The sequence below is a fragment of the Lampris incognitus genome, chromosome 4 (genome assembly GCF_029633865.1).
Source record: "Lampris incognitus isolate fLamInc1 chromosome 4, fLamInc1.hap2, whole genome shotgun sequence".
Lineage (NCBI taxonomy): Eukaryota > Metazoa > Chordata > Actinopteri > Lampriformes > Lampridae > Lampris > Lampris incognitus.
Window position 1 is genome coordinate 6,618,174 of NC_079214.1, and position 26,629 is coordinate 6,644,802.

At 44.8% G+C, this 26,629-nt stretch overlaps 1 protein-coding gene across 1 annotated transcript in view; it reads left to right on the plus strand.

The window, feature by feature from the left end:
* znf280d (zinc finger protein 280D) overlaps nt 1-25,392 on the plus strand; it is a 40,146-nt gene extending 14,754 nt beyond the window's left edge. The window contains exons 7-18 of the mRNA XM_056278582.1: nt 3,119-3,234; nt 8,013-8,206; nt 15,601-15,758; nt 15,850-15,950; nt 16,055-16,201; nt 16,698-16,832; nt 17,334-17,557; nt 19,357-19,497; nt 19,606-19,674; nt 19,806-19,921; nt 20,023-20,044; nt 23,435-25,392. Of these exons, the coding sequence (XP_056134557.1) occupies nt 3,119-3,234; nt 8,013-8,206; nt 15,601-15,758; nt 15,850-15,950; nt 16,055-16,201; nt 16,698-16,832; nt 17,334-17,557; nt 19,357-19,497; nt 19,606-19,674; nt 19,806-19,921; nt 20,023-20,044; nt 23,435-23,894 (1,883 nt within the window). The 3' untranslated portion in view covers nt 23,895-25,392. The remainder of the gene's footprint in view (nt 1-3,118; nt 3,235-8,012; nt 8,207-15,600; nt 15,759-15,849; nt 15,951-16,054; nt 16,202-16,697; nt 16,833-17,333; nt 17,558-19,356; nt 19,498-19,605; nt 19,675-19,805; nt 19,922-20,022; nt 20,045-23,434) is intronic.
* The last annotated feature ends 1,237 nt before the right edge of the window (nt 25,393-26,629 follow it).

Genomic DNA, 26,629 nt, shown 5'->3' on the forward strand with positions numbered 1-26,629 from the left:
TACCATTGGTACATCTCTCAGTCAGTTGATGAGATTTATCATCTTTTTTTTTGGAGCATCAATTTTGATGTCTTGCGTGCCTTACCCACATGTGAGGCTGTTCTGGTCCAATGCCCTCTGAATCCCTGCCATTAGCAACAAAATCACTCGTGACAGATTTTTCAAACTCAGGCAACATTGAAAATAGCCATTGATTATGACATTTCAGAAGACGTGAGGAAAACTGACAGATTCTGGAAGACGAGGCCTTTCATGGATCGCATTCTCAATGGCTGCTTGCTTCAGGCTCAACTGGAATGTGCGTCAATCCATGAACAGATCTCATTTACAGGAGCTTGGCCATTTCGACAGTATATGCCACTGAGGCCCAATCCAGTTGGCATGAAGAACTCTGTGCTGGCTTCAGCGGCTGGCATTGTTATGGACTTTGAAGTCTATCAAGGTGCAATCACACTGAACTCACAGGTTCAGGAAGCAGAGGGACTGGGTTTGGGAGCCTTGGTCATCGAACGACTGGCTAAAACTCTGCCTCCTGGTACAAAAGTATACTGTGATTGGTTCTTCACAACCATGAAAGCTGTGGATCGAATGCTGGAGAAGCAGGTGTACCTCACTGGTACAGTAATGAAGAACCAACCCACCAAAGCACTGCCGAAGCTACCAAGTGACAAAACCATGAAAGAGCAAGGAAGAGGTACCTCAGCATCAGTTACCAGGGGAGATGGGAAGGTATGTGTTGTGAAGTTGTATGACAACAAACCAGTTTTGATGCTTTCCGTTGTTCATGCTGAAGAGCTATTAGACACCTGCTGGCGATGGTGCAAGAAAGAGAAGAGATATGTGGCTGTCACACGACGAAGCATTGTGTGCGAGTACAACTCCAAGATGGGTGGGGTTGACTTGAATGACAGGATGATGGGTTACCACTGAATGAGCGTCCAAACCAGGAAGTGGACAATTCGGATGCTGATGCACTTCACTGATCTCGCTTTAGCCAACAGTTGGCTATTGTATCGCCAAGACAACCGTGAACGTGGTACACGAAGAAAGGATGTGATGCAGTTCCATGAGTTTTCCATGACAGTGGCTCAGGCATACTTGACCAAGCATGACACTGATGTCGAACACATACAGGAAGAGGATGCACACCCTTCACAAGAAGGCCACAAACGTCAGGTCACTCCAGTACCCCCTGTCTCAGTCCGCACAACTTCTGCACCCAGGGGCAACTTGCTGAGCAGTTGCACACACACACCTGACCACAGTAAGCATCTCTTCAATATTAGGCAACAGTTTGCCTACTACCATGAGCTGAGGGAGAGCTTGGGCACTGATGAATGCTTAATTCACATCGATTTTTTTTCCAGAGAATTTTACCTGCAAGTACAGTTCGGAAATCCAAGCAGTGCACTTTGGATCATCTCATCAGCAGGCGACACTACATACAGGAGTTTTTTTTATGTAGGTGGTAGCCAAGAACCAACCTGCTTTCAGCACAATATCCCCATCAAAGCACAAAAGCCCAGCAGCTATATGGGAGCATCTGAACCCTGTATTGGATTATGTGCAGGCAACATACCCAGAGGTTTCGGTGATACACTTTTTTTAGTGATGGTCCTTGTACCCAATACAAGCAGAAGGGCAATTTTTCCCTTTTTAGCACTCAGCTGGAGAAAAGAAGCATCAAGGCAGGAACTTGGAATTTTTTTTTGAGGCCAGCCATGGTAAGGGAGCACCAGATGTTTTGGAGCAGCCTTGAAGAGGACTGTCCACATGCTAATAAGCCATGGCTGGGACATCCAAGATGCACATGAGCTCTTCAAGGCCCTTTTGGAGACCAACACATCAATCAAGTTGTTCTTTGTTGGTGGTGGAACTGTTGAGCAGGCACTTGAGAGGATGCCATCAAACCTACCAGCAGTCCCATCAACCATGAGAATCCATCAAGCGGTAACTCTTGCTCCAGGAGAGATAATGTCTCGGGATGTCGACTGTATGTGCTCAACCCAGTAGCAGTTAACCTTTGAGTGTTGGAACACACGGCATTTCCGCTTGATGTTTTTGATTTAATGTTAAATACTAAATAAAATGTTTTGTTTGTTTCATGTTTTTTCATGAGCTGAAAAATCCGACTGTTGTCCTCTGTCAATTTTAATAAAATTCCATTTGAATTTAATTTACTATTATTACTTTCACAGGTAAATAAATCCATACCGTACTGAAATACTGATCGTCCCTTCAACCCTGTTATCATTTTCAACCCTGTTGTTTGATAATTTTCATTAATATTTTGATGATAATCAGAAATGTGAGGTTACTGTGTATACAATTTACTGGATAATAAGAAATAAAATGAAAGTCTAATCAAATTCTAACAATGCATATTTTTGATAAAATATGAAGGCCGATCTTTGATTAAGTGATCATAAACAAGGGACATCTCATTATTAATGTTCTGCAACAATTTACTTGAATATCTTTTAAAATCATAGTCACACAGGGTCCAAGATGTCCGTGACGGGGTTGAACTCAAAAGGACTATTAGTGAGAAAGAATTGCCTAATAATGATGTGCATTTTTGCCTTGGTGGGAAAATATATTTTCTCAAAGGTTTAACTAGTCTACTATCCGATGTAGTGATCAGTGATGCAATTATTTGAGGTAAAAATTTTTTAAAATTGGTGAGAGCCAAAAGGCACCCGTCTCAGAGAATCAACTGCCGGGGTTTACTCTAGGTCACTGTATCAGTTTACTGCATAGTTTAAGATGGGTTAGGGTTAGAATTGGGTACTATTTATGACAATTAAGCAAGTTTATTTGTAAACTGTTATGTCATGTTATCTTGGTGAGGACTCAAATAACTACACATAGCAGATGTTAGGGAAAATCTTTATCTTATGTGTTTATGGGAAGAAAAAAGAAATCGGCAGATATATCATTATCAGATTTTCCATTATCGGATTTTTAAATCCTCAAACATTGAAACCGGTATTAGTCTTAAAAATCCTGTATCAGTCGTGCAGTAGGACTAAGTTCACTGATTTCTGTTTGTCACCATCTTTTCCTTATAATAATGGATGCTGTGCTGTGGTTGCTCTCTTGTGACATGCTGTTGCAGTGCCCGTCGAGCCGAGTAAAGTGACTGATCCTGTGGAAAATGGGACCTTCAGGAAAAAGTGTCCTAAGTGCAGCACAGAGTTCCTTCATCAGGAAACCATGAAATGTCATATGATGGTAAGTAAGACAACTGCCACAGCAAATAAACATTACAGAAATGTTACAACTGTCCCTACGCATAGTTAAAGAAATGTTAAAGGCATACTGAATGGTATTCTGCAAATTGTGGCTTAGAAAATCAGTTTGAAAAGTTGGCCTCTTCTCCGTGAGCTCAACAGGACATGAAGTGCACAACTCGCTTTTCATCCCATCCTCCTTCATTGCTTGCCAACGGTGGAAAGTTAACAGCAGCTGTCATTCTGGTTTTGGAGCAAGCCTTGCCTGCTTGGCATTTGCCTTGTTTCTTTTTTCATTTTAGGTGCTCTGTCCACCATTATGTATAATTTTAATTGTACCAATCTGACACACTGATTCAACACTGCAGTTTCAAAGAGTGCTGCCCTCACAAGCAGTGCTATTGGCTGCAGGGTTTGATTGACAGAATCACTGCCAAAAGGTTGATGCCCAGAAATGTCTGGATTATTCAGAAAACAAGAAATACAGGCAGAAGGCAGGGTTTCTCCAGACAGGCATTTACTTGGGCTACCACTAAGCCAGAAGTAATAATTGAGTAGTTATATTTCTGGATACGTTGATACTATTTCTGTGTGTATGTGTGGGTCCTCAGTATGCCTTTAAATTTCTGTGAATATTCTGATTCATTTAAAGTAAAATAAAGGAAAGAGAAACCTCTGAAATGTGATCCGTAACTCATAATTGATCCCCCCTGTTTAAGCCTGGATTGATAACAGTGAATGATAGCCTAGAATAATATTCTTGGTAGCCTTGATTTGGATACAAGAGCAGCTATAATTATTGTCATCAGTACTCACTGTATTTGCTTATAAGCTATTTTTAAAGATACTGGGAGGAGAGTAAGCCAAACTTCTATTGGGCAATTATAATAAATTGTTATTGTGGTGGATAGATGTTTATGGCTCTCATTGACTTTTTTAGGTTATTTTCAGTCATTGCTGCAGTTTTTCCTAGATAATCCATTTAATTAATAAGGGCCCAGATACACCAAACCAACATCACAGCACTAGCGGCGACGAAGGCCGACTGTTGCGTCACCTCAGGTCGCCTGCGTCTGGGCCAAAAAGTAGTGCTTGAACACACCACAAAGACTATCGCCAACAGCCAACTAGCGTGTATGTTCTGTGCCTGCGTAAGAGAAAATAACTCTATACCAGCAGGTGGCAGTAGTCTGTATTCGTCATTCAAAATTTGAAACCGGAAGACCCAGGACAGCGGATATACAAACAGTAAACAAAGCAGCGTTTGCTTACCATTTTCACTCAACTCTTGCTCACTACAGACGGTTTCGTAATATAGCTACTTCTAATCGAGAATATGTGAAATAAAAATGTGACATTTGGAAAAAAAACAGTGAAAATAGCTTCTTAAAATGTTCAGGTGAGATGAAGACGAAAAATGGAAGAGCCTTCTCTGTGCAGACTCTTCGACTTCATCGTTGGCTTGCTTTCAGACCTTCCATGTCTCTTCTCGTGCACTGATTCGCTAAGCTGCACAGCCAATCAGTGATCTCTCTCACCGATGGGCTCCGCCGCTGATTCACCATGCTGAATCAGCAGGGATCCGACTAGTGCCAACGGTGCGGGAGACACCACAAATACTAGGGCCACAGACGCTCACCAACGGCCGACCGTTGGCCTGGTGTGTCACGGCCATGAAGCCATCTCAAAAGAGTACACATACCCACTCTTAGGCCCTGACAGTGCACGAGAAGAGAAACGGAAGTTATGAAAGCAAGCAAACGACAAAGTCAAGAGGCCACACACAGAAGGCTCCTCTCATTTTTCATCTTCATCTCACCTGAACATTTCAAGAAGCTATTATTTTCACAACGACATGGCAATCTGGAATGAAGAAACTGAAGACCAGCTGATCAGCACGATTCAGGAGAGGCCAGCTCTGTACGACATTACAGAAAAACGTTATGCCAACCGAGTGGTGAAAACAGAAAGATCGAAATTAAACTTGTTATATCAGGTAAGATTTTCTTTTTGGCCATTGATCTATTTAGAAACTGTTGGTAATTGTTTGTTATTGTTCACTAGCACACAGTAAATATCATTGGTTCATTATTTTGGTTAGTCTGGCTCATTTTCAGTTGATTCAGTCTCATAAAGCAAATTCATCATAGTTCAAGCTCAGTTATTATGGCAACTTATGCTGGGAACTATGTTGAATTAGCGTTATGGAACCAAATCAACTGAAAATGAGTCAGACTAACTGAAATAAGTCAGGTTTTTTGATAAACCTGCTTTATGGAACAGGCAGTTGTGTTGTTATTATGTACTAGCTAGCTAACTAGCGTCTTGAATCCGTCCTGTCATAACAAGAAAAGTAAAAATAACCTTAGTTGACATCGTATGTAAACATGATTTGGACATGCTAACGAGGAAAAATGCTTAAAACTTGGCTTTGTATTTCACAGAAAGAGCTCAGGAAGAGGTGGGATTCTCTGCAAACCCAGTATACCTAGTACAAAAAAACTCACCCCCTCAGGAAGTTTTGAAGCCCAGAAGACTGGCGGGCAGCAATGGAACCCTGCTGCAGTTTTTAGAGCCCCGCTCAAAAAGGAAGGAGACCACTTCCAACCTAACAATCAGGGTAACAACTATTTTATCTCTTGAGTAAAAAGAAAACCTTGTTTTTTGCTTCTTTTATTTACTTATTGTAAGTGGCTTCAGATAAAAGCATCTGCTAAGTGATCAAACGTAAATACAAATTTGCAAGAAGTGGCCACTGATTGTCCAGGTGGGGGTTTCTATCAATCTATTCACATGTAGCCTTTCATACGTTAACTTGGTTTCACTCTGCCATTATCTTCAACAGTATGCCATGAAGTGCATGTGTAGCATCCGAATTAAACCATAGCCTTAATCACAATTTGTATAGACTGTGAGGGAAGCTTCTTCACACCAGGTTCTTCACACCTGAACACGCTCCAACCAAATGGAGCCCAAATTTCAGGTTATTAGCAATGATAACAATGCCCTGTTGTTGTTACGAATGCTTGGTGAACAGTTTTAAGCATCCATGGTATTAAATCCCCCTCATTGTGAATTTATTTTTATTTTTTTAAGGAACCTTCGGTGGCTGCCGCTTATTCATATTCACCATCGGATGGCACCAGCAGTGAGACCTGGACCAGCACCCCAAAGGAGCCCTGCTTCTTTGAGGATGCGCAAAGGCCCAGCACTTGCCTAGCGGAATCCACCATCCCTAGCAGAATCCACCATCTGTGGAGCAGAGTTCACACTGACACGTCGCAGAGAGGAACCTTTGCTAAGCACCTCCACCCAATCAAGAAATCTGAGGCCTCGGGTGAAGCACAGCAGGAAGATGCTGGACAAGTCCACCAGTGAGGAGTCAACAAACTTGATGCACACCATAGGTAAAACCCAGGAAAGGTTAGCTCCTCAGGAAGACCACAACGATGCCATCTTCGCCTACTGAAAATACTTTGGGCACAGAATGCGGCAGTTTGCCCCCACATTTACTGCCACATTTCCAGCACGAGGTGGACAACTGCCTCTTCAATTATTCGGTGGACCAGACCCTGGCATTAGAAACCTCGGACAGACAGTATACTCATCTGTAATGACGCCGTTGTAACAGAGCTGTACATGTAAATAATTCCAGCACATTTATATTTTATGTTTGTACTACCTACTTTTTAAAAACTTTTTTATATTTCTTTTTAATGCTGTGCTATGCAGTTGTAAGTGTTCATTGCCCCTGGTACTGCACATTTGATAATAAAACACTATGACTTTGATAAAGAATACTTGCAATAGCACTTCTATGGCGTGACCATTAATGAGTGTCAGTGACCATGTGTACTATTCACAGAGGATTAAGGAATAGTTGCAATCACAGCATTGTAAAGGCTGTGACGCACAAGGCTGACGGCCAGCCACCAGCCAATGTCGTGCCGTCGGTGAACATCTGTGGCCCTAGTTTTTGCAGTGTGTCCTGCACCGTTGGCACTAGTCGGACCCCTGTCAGCAGCATTTCGGCGGATTCAGCATGTTGAATCAGCGGCGGACCCCGTCGGTGAGAGAGATCACTGTGATTGGCTGTTCAGCTTAGCGAATCAGTGCACGAGAAGAGAAACGGAAGTTACAAAAGCAAGCAAACAATGAGGTCAAGAGGCCACACACAGAAGGCTGTGAACAGGAAAGAGCCAAGCGAAATTTTTAAACTCGGAGGTTTAATTTATTTCCAGCTCTCGACACAGGTTCGGGAAAGCCCCTTGAGCCTGTTGCTGTAGTAGCCATGATTTTACCCAATTAGAGCGATTTCTCCTTATTTTTTCGCCTCCGCCTCTTCCTTTCTTCTTCCACAACCAAAAGACCAAGGGCTGACAACGCCAGTGCCATTTGCAACTTTTTATCAGACGTATTCTCAATGGTAAGCAAACGTTGCTTTGTTTATGGTTTGTATATCCGCAGTCCTGTGTCTTGCGGTTTCAAATTTTGAATGAAGAATACAGACTACTGCCACCTGCTGGTATGCAGAGTTATTTCCTCTCACGCATGCTAGTTGGCCGTCGGCTGTAGTCTGCGGTGTGTTCAAGTGCTACGTTTTGGCCCAGACGGCAGGCAACGTGAGGTGACACAACAGCCAGCCTTGGTCGCCACTAGTCGGTTTGGTGTTTCTGGGCCCTTGCTCACCTTAGCGATCATTGAAAGCCAAGTATGTCAGTACAGCTGTCAGACAGTAATAGGAAGTCGGCTCACTGATACGAAATTCCTTTGTTTCAGAGCTGCTGTCCCAACCTAATGGAGAGTGTGTTTCCAGCAAACACGAATTCCCCAGCCACAGCCAAGCGGATCATGCTTGTCTCGGACTTCTACTATGGTCGATTTGAAGGAGAATGGCAAAAGCGAAGGGTGCCAAAGACCAATACTACCTTCAAATGCCAGAGCTGTTTAAAAGTCCTGAAGAATAATATCAGGTAGGATGATCATTCTTCTAAATCAGTGAATGATGCAGAGCTAAAATTCATTTTGTCCTGATTTAAGTTCCTCCATAATTCAGAGATCAGAAGGAATGTTCAGCGTGGTATTGTATACCTAGCAGTCTATGCTTTAGTTGTGTGCTTAGATGTTTTTTTTTTTTTGTTTTTTTTTTGTGAAAGACTGGAAAGGATGTTGAGATGAAATGTTTTGGTTGTTGGAACAGCTGCTGGAAGAGCTGTAGGACCTGGCTGAGAGGCTGTAATATATAGCGTTTTTTTTTTCCGGAAACCATCAATGGTGTTGATAAAAGTGCTCAACAAATGAGGAGCGGACTATTAAGAACATGAAGAAAAGCTAACGTATAGATTCAAATCATCTAAATCACTGCCACCTATCCCGTCCTGGAGCTGAAACCCTTTGAGGAGGGTATGCTCAGAATCATTCAGAACATTAAATTTAAACCCCCAAACAAAGCTTTCCAGAAGAAGCCCCATAAAGACACAAGAATGATAAAAGAAGATGGATGATAAGGGCAATGTGCAGAACTGTAGCAACTACAGAGGTATAAAGTTGATCAGCCACAGCATGAAGATATGGGAAAGAGTAATAGAAGCTAGGTTAAGAGGAGAGGTGATGATCAGCAAGCAGCAGTATGGTTTCATGCCATGCAAGAGCACAACAGATGCGATGTTTGCTTTGAGAATGTTGATTAAGAAGTATAGAGAAGGTCAGAAGGAGTTAGATTGTGTCTTTGTGGATTTAGCGAATGCATATGACAGGGTGCTGAGAGAGGAGGTGTGGTATTGTATGAGGAAGTCGGGAGTTGCAGAGAAGTATGTAGGAGTGGTGCCGGATATGTATGAGGGAAGTGTGACAATGCTGAGGTGTGCGGTTTGGAATGACAGATGGGTTCATGGTGGAGGTGGGATTACATCAAGGATCGGCTCTGAGCCCTTTCTTGTTTGCAGTGGTGATGGACAGGTTGACAGACGAGATCAGGTAGGAGTCTCCATGAACTATGATGTTTGCAGATGACATTGTGATCTGTAGCGAGAGTAAGGTGCAGGTTGAGGAGAGGTGGAGGTATGCACTGGAGAGAAGAGGAAAGAGGAATGAAAGTCAGTAGGAGTAAGACAGAATACCTGTGCGTGAATGAGAGGGAGGACAGTGGAATGGTGAGGATGCAAGGAGTAGAGGTGACAAAGGCAGATGAGTTTAAATACTTGGGGTCAACTGTCCAAAGTAACGGGGAGTGAGGAAGAGAGCGCAGGCAGGGTGGAGTGGGTGGAGAAGAGTGTCAGGAGTGATTTGTGACAGAAGGGTACCAGCAAGAGTTAAAGGGAAGGTTTACAAGATGGTAGTGAGACCAGCTATGTTGTATGGTTTGGAGACGGTGGCACTGATGGAAAGACAGGAGGTGGAGCTGGAGGTGGCAGAGTTGAAGATGGTAAGATTTTCATTGGGCTTGACAAATAAGAACAGCATTAGGAATGATTATATTAGAGGGACATCTCAGGTTGGACAGTTTGGAGACAAAGCAAGAGAGGCAAGATTGAGATGGTTTGGACATGTGTGGAGGAGAGATGCTGGGTATTTTGGGAAAAGGATGCTGTATATGGAGCTGCCAGGGAAGAGGAAAAGAGGAAGGCCAAAGAGGAGGTTTATGGATGTGGTGAGGGAGGACATGCAGGTGGCTGGTGTGACAGAGGAAGATGCAGAGGATGGGAAGAAATGGAAATGGCTGATCCGCTGTGGCGACCCCTAACGGGAGCAGCCGAAAGTAGTAATAGTGAAATTTTAGAAATGGCGCTCAAAATGAGCGAATGAATATAAGGTAAACACTGCCTTGAGCCATCCTACACTGGCATTATACTGGAAGAGAAAGTTGTCATGGATGACATTGAAAAGACACCCTCAAGCTATCTGCCTTTTATTTGGGCTGATATATGCTCTTCATATGGATTATCTAAGAAGAATGACGAACACCTTTTTGAGTTCATCCAGAGGGTGATGCTCAATCTGGGAATGGGTAATCTGAGCCTGAAACGTCAGAGCATGAAAAAAGCACTGTTGCGATATAGGAATGTAGTCAACCAAAGAATATCTTGGTCGACTGAAATCTTACCTACTCTTCAACCAATCAATTGGTTGAAGCAATGGACGGTTCGTCGCAATGGACGAACCGTTAGCTGCACTCAACTGTGGGCCGCCGCCTTCGGCTGACATGTCCGTGCTAGCTGGAGGGAGTAGGCTCTTTTGCGAGCCCGAGTCCACCAGAAACTGTCTTCCTGACATTGAGTCCTTAATGAAGAGCAACTCACTATGTCCACCAGCGCCCACAGCTGCTACTGAGCGCTGGCCCTGGAGTTTCCCGGCACCTCAAACGTGCACGGAGGGACGCAGCGCCTAGCCTTGCCGCCGAACCGCTGGTGGAAGAAACAGAGGCCGCTCCCGCGCCGTCTCCGGGCAGTCACTCCAACCACCACTGCCGGGTCCGCATCCTCCGACGCCGGCTGCAGAGGCTCCGATGCCACATCATTATTATTATTATTATTACTATTATTATTGAATGATGTCGTGACTCTGAACGTAGAGCTATGCAGGTGTGATCTCAAAAAAACAAAATAGCCTATTAACTTCAAGCTTTTACTCTTAAATACGAAAATGGCAAATCCATTTTTAAAAAGAACATTTATTAAACAAACCAGCTCAATGTGAGAACAATTAGGCAAATTTATTTGGCAACCCAAATAAAATTACACTTCATCAAACAGCGCCATCTTCCTTTCAACCTCCCAAAAGCCTTCTCAACTAATGACCCTGCTTTGCTTATTCTATAATTAATGAAAGCCACTTTATTCGACATGGTATTCTTACTATGAATGTGTCCTCTGCATGTACCCCATCCTGTTGTGTAGGAGCAGTGGGCAGCTGCAGCACCCGGGGTCTGCTGTGTTGCAGTCAGGTATCCAGTGTCTGCATAGTGCATGATTAGCCATGTCTACTGGGGATATGTAATAGCGCCAATGATATAGTAACCCATCTCACGCCTGCTAATTTAACTATCCTGATTGGGCTGAAAGTTTCCATATTACCCGAAATCAAGCTGCCTGAAAACTATGGCATCACATGCACTGCCTTGGCTTCCAACTGACACATCCCAGAACAGTCCTTTACCATCTACCACAGCATGCTGTGTTAAGCATGGCCGGATTAACCCACCAGGGGGCCCCGGGGCACACACGTCCACTGCCCCCCCCCCTGCCCCGTCAGATAGGCTACGCAAACAATACTAAAAATTGTTAAATGTAAAACTAATGCAAATACCCAACATGGTAGTCGACGCTATGCTAATCTGCATGGGATTCGGATGGCGACTACAAAGTACAACACAATTTTGAATCATAAAACAAACAGATGAGAATAGCTTGGGGCCCTGCATCAATAGAGACTGTGGCTTGGGGCCCTGCACCAATAGAGACTGTAGCTTGGGGCCCTACAGCAATATAGATTGTAGCTTGGACCCTGCATCAATAGTGACTTTAGCTAGGGGCCCTGCATCAATAGAGACTAGCTTGAACCCTGCATCAATAGTGACTGTAACTTGGGGCCCCACATCAATAGAGACTTTGTAGCTTGGGGCCCTGCATCAGTAGAGACTGTAGCGTGGGGCACCGCATCAATAGAGACTTTGTAGCTTGGGGCCCCGCATCAGTAGAGACTGTAGCTTGGGGCCCCCACATCAATAGAGACCAGCTTGAGTCCTGCATCGCGACACAGGGTTGGAATAAATGTCCCTTGTAGGGTATGATTGGGGATCCCTACTATACAAGGACGTAATACCCCTGACCTTTTGGGGCCCCTCGTGGTCCGGGGCCCCGGGGCACTCACCCGGCATGCCCAGTTTGTAATCCAACTTTGGTGTTAAGCCTCCTACAGACTGTGGATTTGGGCCGTCTCAGACGAAAGATGACTAAACGTGGCGATGTCTTTGGTCGTGGCTCCAAAACGGTGGTCCTACGTCGCACTGAGAGACAGGTTGAAAGACGGCCGTTATTACGGTCTTGTGACCGAAGATAACCTGGGACAAAAGTCTGACAGTGTCAGAAATTTAAGATGACCGTCTCACAATGTGACTGCTGCTGCGACCTACGTCTGCTGACCAACCAATAGAAATGCAGCATGCAGTGACGCACTGATCAACGCCACACCGAATCTTTGCTGGCGCTAAACACAAGCAAACAGACTGTCAGCATCTGTGACCCAAATGTGATGGATTCAACAAAACGAGCAGCAAAATGAGCTGCGGCGACTATTGAAAGGACTCAATTCCTGCTTGGCATCTTTTTGCTCTACCAGCAGTGTAGGTTGATTACGCGCGCTGATGCAGCACGCATGCTGATGATGTTTTTATGGACATGCGTCGTAGCCTGCGATTCAGTAGGTGTTATCGTACAGTCTACATACATCAAAATTGATGTCGTACCCAAGTTTATTAGATCCATATCGCACAGTCTAGCTTGTAATAAACTTATAGGAATGCTAAAATCGCACCGTTTGTAGGAGGCTTTAGGGAGTCCCAAACTTTGTAGTTAAAGTAGCCTCTATGAAATTCTTCTGTAGTGAAGTCAAGTCAATTTTATTTGTATAGCCCAATATCACAAATTACAAATTTCCCTCAAGGACAACATCCTGTCCTAGTGACAATTGGGAGGTGTGACCTATCATTTGCATCGACATAATGAGGCACAACCCACATCCGCTCAGAGTAGTGTGCAGTCTCAGCCACTTTTGCCTCATTAGGTATACGCACAAGTTCAGCAAAGAGCGACTCGTTTATAACGCCTAACAAGTGAGCAACACTGTGGTATTCTGAATTCATCACCTGTTTCCACAGTGATGCTGCTACTCTGTTATGAAGTGGGACACACACATTTCCACATGGTGCCTGAAATTGAGAATCCAGTCTGTAGTAAATTCTGTGACAGTTTTCTCCTACCATTCAGCTGGCCCCACCCTAGTCCATACGGGGGGTGTCTGGCAACTGGCAAAATTTAGCTAATGCAAAACGTTATTTACAAATACAAAAATAATTAATTTTGTGGAACAACGGGTTATGAAAATTGAGTTATACAATAACAACAACTGGGTATAATGAGACAATGAAAGCTCAAAAGAAATTTCATCCACAGAACACCAGAGATCTTAACATATACTTACACTTTGATGCTTATACTTTACATACTTCACAAGAGCAATGTTGGTGTAATTTGCTGATTTATTTTTCCTTTTCATGCATAGATTATAAACCATTATTAACGGCATATTCATTTCCCTGATGTAGCCACAGACAACGAGCTAGTGCCCAAGAAATTGAGGTCATGTTCCTATAGGTACAAAACTGTTTGGCAATATTGTGTCAAAGATTCTTTTCTTGATCTTTTTAAAGTCACAATAAAACAGGTATCTCAATCTAACAATTAAGCCTAATGATTATCTTAAATAGATAATAGATAAATTATTATAATTATAAAAAATATTATAAATTTATAATATATATGTAATATATAATAAAAATAATGTAAATTATAACTGCAATATTATAAATATAAAAATAAATAGATTAAATAGATAATTACCTTGTCTTAAATTGTCAGTGAAAATTGCAGCTATCCAAATGTAGTACTAACCCATGGATATGACATGAAATCATATTGAAGTCAAGTATCGGCCCAAACTCGTGCTTGGTTGCACGTTATGTATTCTTACCATGCGATTTATCTGTTTTTGGCAATGCAGCTGCTCCTTGTAAACAAGCATTATCTTTATTTAATAATAATAAAATAAAAATAAATAAATAAAAATGTCTACATTCTTTTATTATCTTTTGCTGCTTTTGTATTTTCTGATCTGCCTACGTTTAGTTGTCCAGCTCCATGCCTCAGTGTGTGTGTGTGTGTGTGTGTGTGTGTGTATGTGATATATATATATATAGATATAGATATAGAGAGAGTATATGCTTAATAGGAATCCGGCATGAGCCACAAGCTCCATGCTGGAAAGCAAACACTGTGCAGGAATGCTTTGTGTATGGTTTATGTCATCAGCTCAAACCTTCCAATTTAATAAAGGTAAGCAATGCCTTTCCCCTTGCCGCTCCTGTCCTGTGGAAAATGGCTGGTGCTGTGGCTGTAGTACAGACGCTGATCACAGCTGCTCATGACAAGATGCGCTATGGGTACATCACACCAAATGGAAAAACCCCATTAGTTTTCCTCTCAGATGGATGAAGATGTCGCACTCTTTTCCCTCATGGGTCTAAAAGTGAAAAATGACTACTAGTTTAGGTGGCATAGGGGCTGCTCCTTTGATTAAATAACTTCTTCAGCACACTACAAAAAAAAAAGCACTGTATGCTGCTTTTAATGGGGGAACACATTTGTACTGCTACTGCACTCACAGTGGAGGTCAAGGTTCAGCCGCATGAACATTTCTATTAGGGGAGCTGAGGTAGCACAATTCTTGGGCTGAAAAATGGACCACGTCTCATCAGGGCAGCAGTGGCAGCTAGATGTGGAGGGTTTGAGAGCAGCTACAGATCACTATACCATTAAGCAAAGCAGAAAAACTTTGTGTAATTGCTGGTATTATAACGGCCATTAGACATGCTTAGAAAGCACGGTGCAAGAAGAATGGTTAATTTATCTTTTTTAAACCCTCTGGGACCTGATGTATAAGCGGGGTTCACACAGACCGTGTATTGTTAAGGGGTTTGTTTTGTTCTATGGCTTGGGTGTGGATTGTAATAATGTATTTCGTTTTTTCTATCAAATATAGACAAACATCGAATATAATCTCACATTGGAGGTTTTAGGAAGTGTTTTCGAATATGATCACACAATGGAGGGTTTAATTGACCAGTTCAGTGCCCAAGAGGGACTGCAAATGTATGCAATTTGAGAATTTATCATTGATCAGAAAATGTCAGCTGTAGATATGGGTGGCTGATAATTGCAGCTCTACATGAGTTTTGAAGTTGCAAAACGTTGTCAGCGTTCTCATAACAAGGCTCAGAGCCAACACGGTCAGTGAATTTCTAGAGAGCCAACCTTGAAGCCCATATCTGGTATTGTTTGATATTGTTGGTTCACACAGCCACAGTTACCTGATGATTCCCTCCATTAACAAGGAACCAAGGTCTTAGTTAGTTATGTTGCCTTGCTGCTGAAGGCATACAAAACTAACCCCTCAATAACAGGTTTTTATATACGTAAGCTTACGTATTTCTGCAGAACGCTGTTGCTGAAAGCCACCAAGGAAATCATCCAAGTCAAAGGGTTGTGTGACCATTTTTTTTTGACTGTGTGTCTATGTGTGTCTTCCCTGTCAGGTTCATGAACCACATGAAGCACCACCTGGAGCTGGAAAAGCAGAATAGTGAGAGCTGGGAAAGCCACACAACCTGCCAACACTGCTACCGGCAGTACACGACTCCATTCCAGCTGCAGTGCCACATCGAGAGCGCCCACAGTCCTTTCGAATCATCAAGTATAACAATTTGTTTTATATAGTTGAACCCAACAACAATGCATTAAAACAACTGGGACCATTCCTAATTCCCTTCTTTCTCTCTCATCAGCTATCTGTAAGATATGTGAATTGGCATTTGAGTCAGAACAAGTTCTTCTGGAGCACATGAAAGACAACCACAAGCCTGGAGAAATGCCCTACATCTGTCGGGTTTGTTACTGGATGGAGAGTTTGGTCTGAACTATACACACAATCCAAAGTCTACAGAAGAGTAAATGATTTTCTGTAACTGAGACTTTGACCTTTCCCCACAGGTGTGCAATTACAGGTCATCTTTCTTCTGTGACGTAGAGACACATTTTCGAAGTGCGCATGAAAACACAAAAGATCTACTGTGTCCCTTCTGCCTTAAAGTCCTCAGAAGTAGTCATTCCTACCTTCAACACTACATGAGACATCAGGTATGGTTCTGAGTTGGAAGAACAGCAGTTTGAAGTATAGTTTGCCCTCAAAAGGTTATTGTTTCAACTTCGGGGAGATTAGAAGTTGAGGCTTGCACAGAGCAATGCACTTTCACAACAGCCTGCTCATGCAGGGGTCCATTCAACTTGAGAATGGCGTTACTTCAAGAGTTGGATCCCACTTGTGCGTTGCCCGATTAGTTCCACCTCCATATTGGATTGATTTGGCTGTCTGCTGAGCACCTTTGCGTAATACATAACGGGTTGACAGTAAGGCCGGCTCTTCTTCACCTGCCCTGAAGGAGTAACACATTTAGTAGAAAGACACCCTGTAAAATTAATTGCTGTTCCATAAATAGCAGTATAAGAATTTCACACTCGTTGTATTCTTTCAGTGAATGCACCAAAAGGTTGTGAAGAAATGGATTACACGTTTATGCCATGTAAACTGATTTACGTATGTCCTCCCTGAAATTTGTTTGTTTCTAAATATCAGAAAAAAGGAATCCATCGCTGTGGAAAATGCAGACTAAACTTCCTCACCTACAAGGAGAGAGTTGATCATAAGACTCACTACCATAAGACCTTCAAGAAGCCGAAAGCCCTGGAGGGCCTTCCCCCAGGAACAAAGGTCTGACCCTGTCATCAGGATTAAAACATTTGAATTATTTGGTGTCTAGGTAGCGGTCTATTCTGCTGCCTGCCAACATGGGGATCAACGGTTTGAATCCCCGTGTTACCTACAGAAACAATCGGCCGTGTCTGCGGGTGAGAAGCCGGCAAGGCATATGTGTCCTGGTTGCTGCTCTAGCACCTCCTCTGGTCGGTCAGGGCGCCTGTTCAGGGGGAAGGGGGAACTTGGGGGAATAACGTGATCCTCCCACGCGCTCCCCCGGTGAAATTCTTCACTGTCAGGTGAAAAGAAGCGGCTGGCGACTCCACATGTATGGGAGGAGGCATGTAGTAGTCTGCAGCCCTTCCCGGATTGGCAGAGGGGGTGGAGCAGCGGCCGGGACGGCTCGGAAGAGTGGGGTAACTGGCCAGATACAATTGGGGAGAAAAGCTGGGGGTGTATTCCAACCTGAAATGAAATGTGTAGAAATTGAATTTTCGTTTTGGTTTCTCTTTCCAGGTGACAATCCGAGCCTCCTTCACTGGAAAATCACCGACCACTCCAGATCACCTCGATTTAAATACCAGTCCAGAGGTTCCAACGTACCATCAGCAGAACAGAGCTCACAGCAATGTGTCCAAGACTAAGCTGATCCTGCCAGCTGTGATGAAAGCCACATCTGATCGGGCCAAGAAGCAAGAGCGCCGCATATCGAAGCATAACCTGTCTCTAAGGAACCTCAGGTCAGGGTTAGCACAGTCAGAGAAGCCATCTTCTCGTTCATGTTCCACCGCTTATCAGTAAATAAAATGACGAACCGTTTTTCCGAAGCACATTAAACACGTTGAAGTTCATGCAGATATCCTGGATTATTCCTCTGATAAAACTGACGGTCGGTTCTAAAGCAGTTTTGTTAGCCTTTCCATTATGGTCGCCACATTTTATTTAAAATGACCCATCAGATGTTATAGCTTATTGCGGCACCCTCACAAATGTATTTATAACCAGCTTGACTTTGTGGACATATTGAATTATGCTATCCTTGTAAAATTAAAAATAAGAAAGGAAGTTAAAGGGACTTTCTAGAACGTAGTGTCACGTAGATGTAAATTAAGTGCAGATAAAAGACGCAGCGATGTTCAGGGACCTTTTTTAAAGGTTGATCAAAACACCAATCAACATTTTTTTCCTCGCTTAAGTTTTTAAAAAGATATAAACAGAACAGTACAACATCAACAAAAAAAATAATACAGTAAAATATACAAACAGATAAAAATAATTTTAAACCCCCCCCCCCAAAATAACAATAAAAAGTTGTCTGGAAATATTTCAATACTAAAAAGACTTCCTAGATATTTGACTTCACTTGCCTGACCAACTACGATACGACACGATTCGACAAATTGTCAGTTAAAAAATAACGAGGATCATAGATTTGACTGCCTTGCCTTGGATATTAGAACATTTGATTATCGGCTTTGAAACAGGGTACAGATTTTAAAGGAGATGGTGTGCGGGCATCCGGGTGGCGTAACGGTCTATTCCGTTGCCTACCAACATTAGGATCACCAGTTCGAATCACCGTGTTATCTCCGGCTTGGTCGGGCGTCCCTACAGACACAATTGGCTGTGTCTGTGGGTGGGAAGCTGGATGTGGGTGTATGTCCTGGTCGCTGCACTAGCGCCTCCTCTGGTTGGTCGGGGCGCCTGTTTGGTGGGGGGGGGGGGTAGCATGATCCTCCCCCGTGCTACATCCCCCTTGTGAAACTCCTCATTGTCAGGTGAAACGAAGCGGTCCGTGACTCCACATGTATCGGAGGAGGCATGTGGTAGTCTGCAGCCCTCTCCGGATCAGCAGAGGGGGTGGAGCAGCGACCGGGACGGCTCGGAAGAGTGGGGTAATTGGCCAGATACAATTTTTGAAGCCCAAAAAAAAAAAGGAGCTGGTGCACTAATAGAGTAGTTTATAGCTAAATGTGATCAGGGACCACAGGTTGGCCACAGGAAACAGAAAACTCACTCTGTAGTTGAACCCTTGAGTCGTGTCGGCACAGTGAACAGTAATAATAATCGTACAAAAACTTCTACTGGAAGTGCCTTGACCATGAGTCCGGGTGTCGATTCAATGTACGTAAAATCCCAATAAGGAACAAATAAACCGTGGCTTGACCAGATACAATAAGAATTTCAAATCGGTGTTTTTTGCATGACTTGTAACACTAGAACGACCACGGCGGTCATTATGACCGTTTTGGATTTTCAAAGTTTAATAACTTAATGGGGGGGGGTACAGACCTGCCGCTCCCTGAATGCTCCTATAATTGCATATATTTGCATTAAAATTAGTTTTAGCTCAATTGCACATAAAAGTTATGATAAGCTCTACCTAAAACCACCATTTTAGGTAGGAGTGAAATCCTGGTTGTTCTGGTGTTAAATCTGGTCCTGCACACAGATACAAGTCCTTCATGGAGTATTGTGAACAGCATGCATGAGTGGATGAAGAAAGTAAAGTCTTGTGTTGCTTTTTCCTTGCTCTCAGAACCAGTGGAGGACATTACACGTGCATTGAGTGTGACACGAAGATCCACGACTTCTTTGACCATTATCCCATCTTTGTAAACTGCGGAGCGTGTAAATACCGGACCAGTTGTAAAATCTCCATTGGGAATCACATGATACGGTGAGTAAATTGTCACCTCTGTGATATTATGTATTGTTTTTGCGGTGTTGTCGAGCATCTCGGGTTCTCCGTATTCACTTGACGATTGTGCTCTTTTACCCGTGTCAGGTTTCACAGTGCCATTACAAAAGACCGGTTTATGAAAATGAAAAATCGGAAAGGTCCCGGAGCTTGGAAGTAAGTGGGTGGAAGAGAAATGCGATATGATAATGTTGTTTTTATCAGATAGTGACTAAACCCATCACAGACGGGGAGAAGGGGGGAGGTTGTCTGGTTGGACTGACAGGTCTGATATTTTTTCATCTCAGGTTTGGTCTGTCCTGTCTCAACTGTAATCTCTTCATGGACGGATCCAGAAGCGACCTCATGACCAAACATTTAGCTGAGCATCCAAATCATACGTGCAAAGTCATTCACGAGAAAGGTGTGTTGTTGTTTCTTACTTTCACACAACTCGTATCAGAAAACGAGTTTCGTGTTTGCCGGGCAGACTTGTGACACATCTCGTGTGCTCTTCCCCTGCAGACACCAAGGCTCCGAGTCAGAGGTGAGTAGCAACCGGACACCATCCATTTTATACTTCTAATGTACCTAGACTGAAAACTCACTGATCACACCGCAACTTCCTGTCAGACTTGAACGTCACGTGAAGGTTTACAACGTACACGATGAGTAAATGCGTGACGATGAGTGCGGCGCTCATCATCATGCATTTACTTATCGTGTAGGTTGCAGTGGTTTTTCCTTAACCTGTGAAGATCAGTTTTTAACTAACGGGACACAAACGGTGGTATGTCCAAGTGTCCTTTCACTTCCTGGAGGTGACCACTGTGAATGCCTGGCACCTCTACAGAACATCTGGACTGGAAAAGAAGGATCTTCCGCATTTCGAGGCATCTGTAGCTCGTGCGCTAGTAAATGCAGGTTCCATCCAGACACACACAAGAGAAAGACCCGGTGCCACCCCGCCTCCTTTGAAGCGCAGAGCAGTGTCCAGCGTCCCCCCTGAGACCAGGTTTGGCCCTGGAAACCACTGGCCCCAGCTCACCGAAGCGAAGAATGCAAGCCGATGCCACGATGCTGCATGCACACGAAAAACCAAGTACATCTGCATGCAGTGCCTTGTGGCTTTGTGCCCTGGGTGCTTTGCCAATTTTCATAGAAGATAGACCTGGTGGTGTCGCCTCCAGCTTGGTCGGGTGTCCCTGCAGACACAATTGGCCATGTCTGCAGGTGGGAAGCTGGATATGGGTATGTGTCCTGGTTGCTGCACTAGCGCCTCCTCTGGTCGACTGGGGTGCCTGTTTGGGGGGGGGGACTGCAGGGAATAGCATCATCCTCCCACACGCTACATCCCCCTGGTGAAACTCCTCACTGTCCGGTGAAAAGAAGCGGCTGGCGTCTCCACGTGTATCGGAGGAGACATGTGGTAGTCTGCAGCCCTCCCCGGACCGGCAGAGGGGGTGGAGCAGCGACTGGGATGGCTCGGAAGAGTGGGGTAAAGAAAAAGAAGAAGATAGACTCGGTGATGTACAAGTCAGTAAAAGCGAAGAGACTGTAATGCTGATTTACATCTGAGAGTGTTTGGAGAGCCATGGGCAATATTTTTCTGTTATTTTTATAGAAAATGTTCATTGAAAAAATATACAGTTCAACGGGGGCAGGTAGGAAGGGGGGCTGAGGAGTCAAGAGCGAGGAGCTGAATGAGGAGGGAGGGAGAAGACAGGCGCGAGGGTCAACGTTTTTGCATTGCAATGGGTATAAGAATATGTCAAAATATGTGAACACATTAGGGGTGTCCAGGGAGCATAGTGGTCTATTCCGTTGCCTGTCAACACGGGGATCACCGGTTCGAATCCCCGTGTTACCTCCGGCTTGGTCGGGCGTCCCTGCAGACACAATTGGCCGTGTCTGTGGGTGGGAAGCCAGATGTGGGTATGTGTCCTGGTCGCTACACTAGCGCCTCCTCTGGTCGGTTGGGGGGGGGACTGGGGGGAATAGCGTGATCGTCCCACCTGCTACATACCCCTGGTGAAACTCCTCACTGTCAGGTGAAAAGAAGCAGCTGGTGACTCCACATGTATGGGAGGAGGCATGTGGTAGTCTGCAGCCCTCCCCGGACCGGCAGAGGGGGTGGAGCAGCAACCGGGACAGCTCAGAAGAGTGGGGTAATTGGCCAAGTACAAAGGGGGGGGGCACATTAGTGTAACAGCGATAAAGATATATATTGTAGTTTTAATGTAAAACATCATTTTACTCATGGGTTTGTTGGAGACTGAAACGCATGCTTTCCGCCTGGCTGGACATGAGATAAACTCCTTTAAAAGTGGGTGTTTAAGAAAAATTGAAGTTAAAAAAAAAATTTCATGCCTAAATAAAAACACAGAGGAAGAAATCCTGACTGAGGCTGTCATAATCACTGGATGGACGGGTTAAAAGACGATCGAAGTTTGTTTCAAGTTTATTACTCAGATGTGCAGCAATACAACAATACAGCAATACAACAATACAACGGTCGCTGGCAAGGAAATTCTTAGGCAAGTATTTAAATTTAAGGTTAAACTAAAATCTGGAATCTAAAATGTAATGTTTCACAGTCTGAAATGTACAGTATTTACAGGGGTTAGTAATAAAGTTAGAATGAGAATAGAAATAAAAATATAAGTGAAAAAAATGAAAAAATAGTACAGCAGCTGAGGTAAATATGGTTGTATATACGTGTGTATGTGCATAGTGCAGGAATGGTACAGCAGAAAGACGAACAGTGCAGAATAAAGTGAGGAGTATGCATTGTGTGTGTGTGTGTGTGTGTGTGTGTTTGGAGGAGTCTTATGGCTTGTGTGTGAAAACTGTCCTTAAGCCTGTGGGATCGGGCTCGGGTACTCTTTGCCAGATGGTAACAGAGTGGTGGTAGCCTCTTTTCCACCAGAACGGTGCCGGTGCGGATCCAGTTCTCCCTTGGTGCTTTTGTGTTTGAGAAAACATTCATGGTGGCGAATTTCTTATTTTTACTGCAGAACTAAACATCGATAGACACGTGCCAAGGGTTAAGGGGTGGCGAATGTGTTGCGGTAGCCCCTCCCATAGCCACTGACATCAGGTTCCAACTTCTGGTTCAGCAATTTTGTGGTGCCGTGCCGGTGCCAGTTTTTTTGGCACCAGCACCAGTCTTTCTTCGGTGGAAAAGTGTGGAACCGGTTCTAGATTAGGCACCGGCACCAGGGCGGTGGAAAGGGGCCTTTTGAGGCCGGGGTGGCTGCGGTCCTCAACTGTCTGCTGGGCTTTCCTCCTGCGCCTCTGTGTGTAGAGGTCTGACATGGCTGGTAGCTCAGTCCTGGTGATGTGCTGCACTGTTTCCACCACCCTCTGCAGAGTCTTGCGGTAAGGGCAGTGCAGCTGCCATGTCAGGCCATGATGCAGCCAGTCAGGATACTCTCGATGGTGTTCAGCAAAATATTTAAACTGGTGAAAAGAAGCGGCTGGTGACTCCACATGTATCGGTGGAGGCATGTGGTAGTCTGCAGCCCTCCCAGGATCGGCAGAGGGGGTGGAGCAGTGACCGGGACGGCTCGGGAGAGTGGGGTGATTGGCCAAGTACAGTTGGAGGGGGGGGGGGGGGTTTGAAAAAAAAAAACGCTAAACATGATTTTCATTGCAAGTATGTCTGTTTTGTACAGTTCCACATTGAAACTGATAAATTGCTCTTTATGCAGCTTTTGTATAGTGTCAGTTGCTCACGTTTTCCTTTGCAGTTCTTGTATTGTGTCAGTTGCTCATAAAAACGTTTTCCTTTGCAGAAGTTCTTGCAGTCGTTTGCTGTAACTGTCGGTGTTGACGGACTCGCTAAGACGTTTTCTGTGTATGTTGTGTTGGGGGGGGGGGAGCGTGGACTGACATGAAAATCTAAACCAGAATATTCACCCTGTCCTCTACCCAGGCATCTTGCATTGGGGGAACCGTCAAAGGTCTTGCTCATCTTTCGGTCAGCGCCCGCCGAAGGACTAAAGAACATTGCCGTGAAACAAGTGGAAAAGGTGGACTCGGGAAGTGTTCTTCTCGTCGTTAACGAGGCCGCCGTCCACCAACCGAAAGGGGCGGCAGAGCAAAAGGTCCTGTCTCTGGCCAAAGGAGCGACGGAGACGACCGCCGTCGAAGGTCAACAGACAGTCAGTCAGTCGTCACCGCCGAGTTTGCCGTCCTCCGCATCAGGGACATCTGACAAAGGTTTGGTTCTGTCAGGAGCGTCGTCGAACAGCGAGGTCAGAGAGCCGGTCACTCCCCCGGTCACGTCCCCCAGCTCGTTGACTGTCCTGAAACATGACATGGCGTTCGCGCCAATTGAGGCGGCGTCCTTGTCCAGTCAGAGCAAACCGGACGACCCACTCGCCATATTGTAAGATGAACAAGGAATGTCTACACATGTACAGATGACTCCTCCATTAAGCATCCTTTTTAACGTGGTAATAGTTTTATTTACCCCCCGCCTTAGGCTTTGCTCCACCTGCGCTTTTTCTACGAACACGAGTTTCCTGCTGTAAAGAGGACATTGGTTTAGTGAGCAGCTGGACTGAAAACGCAGCCTGTCTGTTGTGTAAATGCGGTGCCTGTGGAAGGTTTACCTGCCCTGTGAAGACGTGCACCTCATCTGCCTTGCAGTCTGAAATATGCCCCCCCCCAACTCCCAACGTGCTGGTGTATGAACCACAAGGAAGTGATTGTTAAACAAGGTTTGTGTAGTAACTGGGTTGTATAAATGTACCGGGTCCCTGTACAGTAGTTGTAAATTAGCAGAGGTGTGCCCTTACTCCCTCTAATCCCTCCACCTGAGTACCGGCTCTTTCTTTTTTCTTTTTGCATGTTTTGACCTGTTTACTACAACTGGCCTATATTTTACATCACTCCTGACCCTTGTTGGCATTTTCCGCCTTTATTGGATGGGATAGTAGAGAGAGACAGGAAAGGCGGGGGGGGCGGGATCACATGCAGTGAAGGGCCCGGGCCAGATTCGAACCCGGGCAGCTGCAGTAAGGGCTGAGTCACCAGGGCTCCCCCAATCCTGACCCTTCTCCAAAGCACACTAGCTTTTTTGTCACCTTTGAAGGATTTTTTTTCCCCAGCATTCCCTGGAGCCACTGGTTTCAACACATTTCAGTATGCAGTGAAAATCAACCTGCAGAGACTTGAACCTGCGTGATACAGATAATCCATCACAGTGAACGTTTAGTCAGCGTTATTTTGTCAGTTACACCGTCGTTGCATGACGGGGCAATTGAAAGTGTGGATATTGTAAAGTCCTCTTGCGTGGCGCCTTCCACGACAGAGTTGAATCAGCTGCTAAACAGGAAACTTTATTCTAAGAAGCTCCTGAAGTCCCTTTATCCTTTTTTAAATTTGTCCGTATCAGATTTCTGTTTATCTTCTGCACTCGAGTTTATGACAGCATGGCTCATGAAGCGCACCAGAATGCACCACCCGGAGGACTTAAAAACAATCCATGTGGGTGTCCGGGTAGCATCGCGGCCTATTCCGTTGCTACCAACACGAGGATCGCTGGTTCGAATCCCTGAGTTATCTCCGGCTTGGTCAGACGTCCCTACAGACACAACTGGCCATGTCTGCGGGTGGGAAGCCAGATGTGGGTATGTGTCCTGGTCGCTGCACCAGTGCCACCTCTGGTCGGTCGGGGTGCCTGTTCAGGGGGGAGGTAGAACTGGGGGGAATAGTGTGATCCTCCCACGTACTACGTCCCCCCTGGTGAAACTCCTCACTGTCAGGTGAAAAGAAGCAGCTGGTGACTCCACATGTATGGGAGGAGGCATGTGGTAGTCTGCAGCCCTCCCCGGATCGGCAGAGGGGGTGGAGCAGAGACCGGGAAAGCTCAGAAGAGTGGGGTAATTGGCTGGATACAATTGGGGAGAAAAAAAAAGGGGGGTCCATCCATCCATCCATTTTCTTAATTGCTTATCCTGCTCTCAGGGTAATGGGGATGCTGGAGCCTATCCCAGCAGTCATTGGGCGGCAGGTGGGGAGACACCCTGGACAGGCCGCCAGGCCATTGCATGGCCGACACACACACATACCTAGGGACGATTTAGTACGGCCGATCCACCTGACCTACATGTCTTTGGACCGTGGGAGGAAATCGGAGCACCCGGAGGAAACCCACGCAGACATAGGAAGAACATGCAAACTCCACACAGAGGACGACCCACCGAGTTTGGACTACCCCGGGGCTCGAACCCAGGGCGTTCTTGCTGTGAGGCGACCACGCTAACTACTGTGCCACTGTGCTGCCTGGGGAAATTTTTTTTTATTTTACCTGTGACAGATAACCATCTCATGCAAGTTTCAAGCCTGCAAGCAGAATTTCATGCTCTACTAATGTGAATGGAAAACAACGGCTCACGGGAATGCAGGAGAAACACTTTAAAACATCGCTGGGGGCGCCCCCGGTGGCTCACCTGGTAGAGCGGTACCACGTAAGACAGAGTCTTTACTGCAGTGGCCGGGGTTCGAATCCGGCCCAGGCCCTTTGCTGCATGTCATCCCCTCTTTCTCCCCTGGCTTTCCTGTCTCTCTCTACTGTCACTGTTCAGTAAAGGTGGAAAATGCCAAAAGAAATCTAAAACTGTACGGTATACTTTGGAAAATGGTCAACAGTAGTGTCAATAATACACCCTTTGTAGTTAATGGGCTGAAGCACAAAAAAAATCACTGGTATGTTCAATTTTAAGGATCGTTCTGGTTTTGGGCAGCAAGACGGAAGTGTGTCTGGTACTTCTGCTTTGCTGCAGCACAACATGAGTAGTAAATATCAACAGGAGTTCGGGAACAGGTCTAAGAATAGACCAACTTCCCAGATTCCTACATTCAACACACAGGAGTCGGGCTGGCTGAGTCGTCTGGCTGGTACCCACAGTCCTCAGCAAACGACAGCGGTCATGGTTGATATCTGCTAACTAGACCTTATAAACAGCTGAGGTTAAGAGTCCAGTAGAATCACAGTTGGTACTTTTTGAAAACAATTCAGTCGAAAAGATATTGCCTTATTTGAGGGAGGCAAAAACAAAAAAACGTAACGCTGACAGCATTTTGAGGTCATTGTAAGATTATAAAGATTCTGAAGTAATTT